Below are 8,143 nucleotides of genomic sequence, written 5' to 3' on the forward strand. Positions count from 1 at the left end.
AAAAGGATATGGGGCTAAGGGACCCCTGATTCCAAGGAAGGAGAGTAAATGTCGGGCTGTGGAGAAAAGAAAGACAAACTGGAGACACGAAGACGACCAGGGAAGCCTCACATATTCCCTGTGGCCTGCACGGTAGCTGTTAAGTTCCCCAGAAGCACTGGGAAAACTGAGGTGAAGTCAAAGTGGGAGGTAGAAGACAATGAAGCACTCCACTTGGGCAGTGCCGAGATGGAGAGACGGAGACGTTCTCCATCCAGTCCAGGTCACCAGGGAGGCAAGACAGGTGGAGCTGGAGGGAGCTGGGGGAGGGGGAGGGAGGGGGTGGGCACTGTCTGGACAACAGAAACACTCACAAAGGGAAGAGGGGGTGGGAGGTTCAGATGATCTGCTCCTTTACAGGTGGGCATCTCCGCTCCTAGGCTCGGGCTCCCCGCACATCAGCACTCTGCTTGAGCGTCCACCTGACATCTGGGAGTGTAAAGGTCCACGAGTGAAGATGTGAGTTCTGAAGTCTTCTTCAGACCAAGACCTCAAGGTGGGGAGAGAAGCAGGGAGGCTCCTGATGGAGAACCTGGGGTGAGCTGTCCTGCCACATCCTCTCCAGAAGGTCCAGGCTGTGCTCTGTGGTACGGGTGAAGGGATCAGGCCGTAGAGCAAGGGCTATCTGCTTCAGCGGCAGATGCTTTCAAGGCGTTTGGGAGATGGTCTTTGCCTCCTGGAGCCCAGCCAAAGCTATGTGGAGAATGTTCTGTAGCACCTCAAACTCTAGGCAAATCCCTGGAGCTCACCCTGGGAGAGGTGGCTTCAACTGTAGCCACCCAAAAGTACTTGCCTCCAATGGGCTACAAAGTCTCGGTCAAAGTCTTGGGTGTTGGTCCTCTCCCCACCTTGAGAAGTGACAGGAATCTCTCTTCTTGCCAAGGATGAGTGAAGTCAGCCCATGGCCTTTCTAGGCCACTCTGGAAATGGCCCACGGTGGGGCAGTACGAAGACTCTGGGCCCTCCTCTTTATTTCCATGAAGCATTTGGCAAGAGGCGGCAGAGGCCAGAGGCTTCTCCCAGGAACGAGTCTTGAGTGGGACACATCCATTGGGCTAAGAGGAGGCAGGAGAATGGGCAGAGGTGGGCAGGCTTCTGGAGACAGGGCTGGAGCCGCAGAAAGTGTTGAGCACTGGGCCTCCCACTTCATGACCAGGGGAATACCGAGGGGCCCAGGCTCTCCTCATGCCTCTCCTCATCCTGCTTTCCAGCTTTAAGTGGGGATGACAGTAAAGGGCAGACAAAGCTGGTGAAAGGGAAATGGATTGGGGCAGCAGAAAAGAGGGCTCTAGTCAGCTGGAAACCTCTCCCATTTACTGGCTACTCAGAGATATGGAAAAGGAAGGCAGGATGCTCCAGTGGAAGCAGGGAAGGGAGTTGAGGGAGTAGGTGAAGGGGCCCGTGGGAGAGTCCAGGCCTTTGGTCAGTTCCAAGAAAGCAGGACAATGCACCTCAGCACCTTGTCCGGTGCAGGTAGGATCCAGGAGTGCCCTGAGAATTGACAACGGAGAAGGCAATGGGGGTGAAGGGGTGAGGGGCAGGACACAAAGGGGATCACAGAAGCACTTTGCCATTTCTGTGGATTTTCAGGATACGGCCGAGTCTCTGCTTTGCTGTAGCCAGGCCCTTTTTGGGACGCTTTCCTGGTCCTGCTTGATTGCTCTGGGAGCCAACTGAAGGGCGCCGCTGGGTCAAGAAGACACCAGGGGCCATGGGTGTGGTGCTGCGGTTTGCCTGGGCCATGTCAAAGGCATTGGGACGAGCAGTATACTCATGGTCAGCAAGACTTCCTGAGAGGGCCTCTTGTTTAGGCTCAGGCGGAGGCAGGGGCGAGGAGGAGGTGAGAAGTTGGGGTGTAGTGGCCAGAGTCGGGGCTGGTACTGCCACGCTGAGATTAGGCTCTTGAGGGCGAGGCTGTTCTACCTCCTTCAACAAAGGCTTCTTCTTGATATATTTCTTCTTTTGGGCCTTCTGTAGCTCCTGCGGGGGCAACTTTGCAGCTGCTGCAGCCAAGCCTCTCTCAATGGAAGCTATCCGGGTCCCCTCACGCACAGGACAGTCCTGCTTCGGTAGAGTTGGGGTCACACGGGCTTTAGGACTCCATGGAGCATCATCTGAATTCTTCTTTTTCTTGGGTCGAGATTTCAAAGCAGGGTCATCATCGCCAGACTCCAGGGAAGGGTAAATATACTCTGCATCCTTGAAGCATGCTCCCAAGCTGTCCTGTTCATCGAGACTGGCGTTCTCCTCCTCCTCCTCGCTCTCGGTTCTCCAGTATGATGGCCGCTTGATGGGCCACTTCCCTGGGATGCGCTGGGAAGCAGGACTGCTAGACGCTGTGCCCAGCCCACTGCTGGAACTCCCACTGCTTCGGTCCTGCCCCCCGGTCCACCAGGCCTGCAGGCTGGAGGTAGCGGGCGAGGATGATGAGGACTGCGGGTTGGCCGCGCACAGCATGCCCTGCATGGCCTCCTGAGTGCTGGGAGAGGCAGGGGCCTCGGTGAGGGCAGCATAGTCAGGTCCCCCCACCTGCCTGCTGGCCTTGAGCAGATCAAGAGTTCCACCAGCTCCACTCCCATTTCCAAGCTTGCCTTCGACCCCTTCTACCATGTCCTCATCTGCTGTATAGTCCTCCTCAATGTCAAACTCAACTTCTCCTGGTTCACGAACTCGCTTGGGGTCAGAGCAAGGCTTCGCACGGGGCAACTTTCGGGGAAATTTTGGTCTTTTTATCAGAGTCGCCTTCTCCTTTCCCAGTCTCTCATCAATCTGCAGTTCATCATCTGAATCCAAGCCAAATTCATCCTCCATCACCTGTTCTGCCACCAGCCTAGGCTTGTCTACCTTCTTTGCGATCTTGGCTCGCCGAGACTTGGATAAGCTCTTTACCCTCTTGGCACTGCCATTAGACGTCAACAGGGCCAGCGGGACCTCATTCCCATCAAGGTCCAAGTCTGGCGAGTCATCATCTGAGTCATTCAAGCAGGTACCAGTGATGTTGAACTTTGCTTTCTGGGAACAGCCTGTCTTCAGTGCCTGATGACTGTATGTGTCCATGAGATTATAGCTCAATTGGCCAGCAGGCCCCAAGGCTGAGCTCTCCTTGCCCTTTCGCTCTGCCTTCTTGAAGAATTCCTTGGGCTTCAGGCCTTTCTTCTTTGAACCACTTTTGGAGGGCAGTGACAGCCTGGACATGGATACTGAAGTGGAATGGGCTGGCCTGCTTAAGGGAATGGAGCCGGCTGGGAAGATCCTCTGCAGCCCAAAGATATTGCTTGTCTTCCCAACGTTCTGTTGGAAGATATCTTCCACCAGGCGAATCTCCCTAGACAGATCTTTAATGAGCTGTACGGTCCTCACTGTCTCCGGGATCTCATCCTCGTGGTCTGGCAGAGCTTCTTTCCTTGTCCAGGCTCTAAAGGCCAAGTTCAGGGCTTTACCACCACGGACCAGGTAGGAGGCAGGGTGTCTCCTGTTTTCTCGCAAACCTCGAAAGACGTCCAGGATATGCTTTCCCACATACCAACAGATGGTCTCAAAGTTGGGGAACTTGAAGAGGTCTGCTGTGCTCAACCGCTTCTCAATCTCATAGACTTTGAGCTGCATTTCAATGTTAAGGCTGTGTAAGAAGTTCCCTCCAAAGACAAGGCAGTCCACGGGGGTCAGCACAGCATGGATCCATCCTGCAGGCATGAAAAGCGTCTGTCCTTGCTTCACAGAACACTTGTAGCACTTGTCCACCTGGTCCCCAAAGAACATCTCATTCTGGTTAGAGGAGCTGCTCCAGCACTCAAAGAGAGTCAGGTTGGCATTTGTTGGGCGGATCAGGTAGAAGATCTTCTCACCCTTGAGCACATGGTACCAGACCGAGCTGCCACCAAAGTCAATGTGAAAGTCTGTATAGCTATCCCGCACGCTCATGAGGCAGTACTTCTGCACATTGGGCCTCTCAAAGATACACTCCTCTGGCCACAAGTTCTCCACCCATGAGAGCTTCCGAACAATCTTGGGTGTCTCCACAAGGTTAGAAAGCCTGGTATCAGAGAACTCCAAACTAATGACATTGAGGACTTTCTCCCTCTTCCCGCTATAATAGTATTTCACAAAATCACCAAGCTTCATCTTGCAGTTGGCCTGGCGGGTCACATCAATCACATCAATCTCTTTGTCAGAACCAACATAGTGTTCCACATCCCTCACAGTGAATGATGGTGAGGGCAGCGTCATCCCCAATCCATCCTTCTTCGAGACCAGGATGGGCACACTGAAGCTATTCTCTTCCAGGAATTCCACGGTCAGCTGACTTCCAGTGGGCTTCAGAATCACTTCATCCGAGCTGTCAAAGGTCCTACTCCGAAGCTCTCGAATGAACGTAGGGCTTCCCGTCTTCACTGGCTTCCCCTTGTGTGTATCATGGCCTTTTGAAGATACACAGCGTTTTTTCATGATGGGGGGCCCATGTAAGACCTCACAATTGGGGCAGTGGTAGAGGTCAATGTCATCAGCCTTCTCCTCTTCAACACCAACACAACTGCCATGAAACCAGTCCTGGCACATGTCACACTGGATCATGAAGCGGGTGACATCGTAAGGAAGCCGACAGAGGCAATACACCGGTACCGAGGCCATCTTCGCCTGGCCTTGGAGCTTCCTGCGGTGGGCCAGGTTCTCAGCGTCAAAGGGAGCGGGAGGCGGCAGCACGCATTCTCTCTGGACGAAGGGAGAATCTCTTCACGCCTCTCAAACTGACAGGAACCTCCTCACGCCCCAAACCTGACAAGAACGTATTCGGTCCGGAACCCTACAGGGACCTCCTCATCCGCAAAGCCGCAGGGATTCCTCACGCCCGCGGAGCTCAGTCCCGCCAAAGCGCCGGCGGCCGGGCTCGCTCCGGAGCTGCTCAGCGCCTCGCTCAGCGAAGGTTCGGCGACGCGCACCGAATTCTGGGATCGTCATGGCAACGCGGCGAACCTTTCTCGCCTTGTTCTCGAGCCACCCGCTGGGTCGCGCGGCCCTGGCCGCCCAGCGGTGCTTCAGGGCAGCTTTCTCCACAGCTCTGCCCCGGGCCCGACCGTCAGGGCCTACTGGAGCCCGCGGCTCGGGCCTAGGCCGGCGGCCGCCTGACGAACAGGCAAGCGGCGGCGTCGCTGGGCCGGCAGGAGATCGCCGCGAGCAAACCAACGCGGAAGGAGATGTACCGGCGGCCCGGTTGGAGAAAAAAACAGCCCGAAAAATCGCCGGGAGAAGCCCGGTGGCGGTGATGGGCAATTCAGAGTAGTCAATCGCTCTCATTTTTTTAATGCTTTTCCATCATTTGAAGATGGCAATAAACAAGGACAGTTTCCTGGAATGCCCATTGGGATAAATGGATTAGTCAGTCTTTAAGTGTCATCAAATTCATAAGGACAAGTTGAAGTAAGTAGTCAGATGATATTGGACATTGATTCTAAAATGTGCAGAAAAGGAAAGCTACTCGGGAATACAAGAATGGTTCATTCATATTTTTCCTACTTATACAAGTGAAAATGCTATGGTTATGATAACACGTTTAGTGGTGGTTCCTTTCTAGGGTACTTCTCAAGATACATTCATCTTTTGCCCATTCTTTCCAGGAGGTTGCAAAGCCCATAGGGATTCCTGTGGCTTTGTCAAGAGATGAGTGTATGTCTTTGCAATAACCCCAGCGCTTTAAGAGTGACTACTGTAAGTATTGGCTTTTCAGAATTGTCCCATCTTTTGGGCTACTCATTTCCAAAGGAGACTACAAGTGATTTGTTTTCTATTTGTTTTACATACCACGGCAACAATGACAAGATCTAAGCTTTTAGCAATAGGAAGTTTTTTTCCCTAAGGCTTCAGTTATGATGGAAAAAAACAACATATATCAAAAACAACATATATCAAAAAACAACATATAATCTGTACTTCAACATACTAGGTGGAGCAGAGGGATTTACAGCTCAGAAAGCCAGAGGTCCACTGACACTTAAGGACTTCTGCCAAGAAGAAAACATCTGTGAAAGGACAAATAAGGACATAGACCTATATGTTGAAGGCATAAAACATCTTACAGTATGAGAAGGGCTCCTGGGATGAGAAACTTTTCCTTGACTTGTGTGTGTCTAGGGGAGTTAGCTCTACTCTGCTCTAGATTCCTAAACAATTTTGTGCATACTTCCATTATATGCTTACTATATTCTATTTGTTATGTATGCTTATCTGTCTCTCCTCCCCATCCCCCTCCTACCCTAACCAGCAGCAAGCTCTTTCAGACAGGGAATCACGTCTGACTACTCTCAGCTTTAGAGCCCAACACACATATAACTTCTTAATTAATATTGCTTGAATTTATTTATGAGAATAGTCTCATTTTGAACCCAAGGCTGGAGTAGTGAGTGTCATTAGTCAACTTTGCACTGATGAAATTTCTTTTTCATGTCTGGAAAAAGAAATCAAAATGTCCGTCAGCCAATTTAGAGTTGTTTTTTTTTTCTTTATTTGGTGCCCACCCCCCTTTTTTTTAAATCATGCTTTTGCTGAATGGAAATATTGCTTTGATGTGATTATGGACACATCCTCTGAAATGGGGTTTTTGATTAAAAGACTATAATCTAAAAGTAGAAGTTAAGCATAAAAGTATAAAATCATTTCCCCTGAGGGAAAAAACATTGCTCATCCAGTGACAGGATTTTCATGTTCAGTCGTTGGCAAAAGGGAAACATTCGAAATCTAGTTTGAGATCATTTTTTGTAACATGGTGTATTAACTAGGAATTCATTAAGCTACCAGTAAAAGAAAACCTAAATATATATGTGTGTGTATATATATATATATATATATATATATATATATATATATGTATGTATGTATTTGCTTAAATGAAAAGGGGTTTATTTTTCTTACCTAATAAGAAACCTGGAAACATGTGGCTGCTGATGTTAGTTCAGTGGCCCAAGGATATCAGGCCCATGTTTCTATGATTCCCTTAACCTTTCCTTGGACTCACAGGTTAGTTGCCGCAGCTCCAAACATCACATCTACATTCAAGGCAGGAAGTAGGTGAAAGGGTTGTTTCAGCCCAGCCACATCTGTTATATTTTTCTATTAATTAATTTATGTGTTAGTTTATTCATTTATTTATTTAGGCTGTGTTGGGTCTTTGTTGCTGCACACGGGCTTTCTCTAGTTGCGGCGAGCGGGCGCTACTCTTCATTGCGGTGCACAGGCCTCTCATTGCAGTGGCTTCTCTTGTTGTGGAGCACAGGCTCTAGGCATGCAGGCTTCAGTAGCTGTGGCACGCAGGCTCAGTAGTTGTGGCTCGCAGGCTCTAGAGCACAGGTTCAGAAGTTGTCACACACGGGCTTATCTATTCCACGGCATGTGGGACCTTCCCAGGCCAGGGCTCGAACCAGTGTCCCCTGCATTGGCAGGCGGATTCTTAACCACTGTGCCAGCAGGGAAGTCCCCACACATCTGCTATTTTTTAATCAAGAAAGTAAAAGCATTTCTATGACCTTCATCAGTGGACTAAGTCTTAATTCGTGGACTACAAAGATGTTACATGGTCATTTATAGATACAAGTAAGTCTGAGGGAAAGAGCTCCAGTGTAAGACAGTAAAGTACTTTGTCCAGGGAGTTGGGAATGGCTATTGGGGAAGCAATCACCAAAGTCAATCCCATAAGGCAATGTGACCTGATGGAAAACGGTGCATTGAATAAATTCAACTTTAACGCTAAATTGGCATAACTCCACTGCTGTTTATCTTTATTTTCTTAGATCTTAACTTCTTTACCTTAAAAACAGAAGTTTTCATATTCTTCACCAAACATTGCACACTTGAGAAACAGAAAATGCTGGTAAGAATACAATGATGCACTACCAAACGTGAAATAGATAGCTAGTGGGAAGCAACCGCATAGCACAGGGAGATCAGCTCGGTGCTTTGTGACCACCTAGAGGGGTGGGATGGGGACGGTGGGAGGGAGGGAGACGCAAGAGGGAAGAGATATGGGAACATATGTATATGTATAACTGGTGCACTTTGTTATAAAGCAGAAACTGATACACCATTGTAAAGCAATTATACTCTAATAAAGATGTTA

At 49.7% G+C, this 8,143-nt stretch overlaps 1 protein-coding gene across 2 annotated transcripts; it reads right to left on the bottom strand.

The window, feature by feature from the left end:
• Positions 1–1,593: 1,593 nt before the first annotated feature.
• Positions 1,594–4,749, bottom strand: LOC307057046 (histone lysine demethylase PHF8-like; the record flags this gene model as incomplete). Of its 2 annotated transcripts, XM_079710046.1 has the most annotated exons (2): positions 1,594–3,048; positions 3,352–4,668. In XM_079710046.1, 2 exons carry the CDS (start codon positions 4,666–4,668, stop codon positions 1,594–1,596), a joined length of 2,772 nt encoding a protein of 923 aa, XP_079566172.1. The 2 variants fall into 2 exon arrangements, with proteins under 2 accessions (XP_079566172.1, XP_079566173.1); XM_079710047.1 differs by having other exon boundaries at positions 1,594–4,749.
• Between the last annotated feature and the right edge of the window lie 3,394 nt (positions 4,750–8,143).

The sequence above is a fragment of the Hyperoodon ampullatus genome (assembly GCF_949752795.1).
Source record: "Hyperoodon ampullatus genome assembly, chromosome: 8".
NCBI classification, from domain to species: Eukaryota; Metazoa; Chordata; class Mammalia; order Artiodactyla; family Ziphiidae; genus Hyperoodon; species Hyperoodon ampullatus.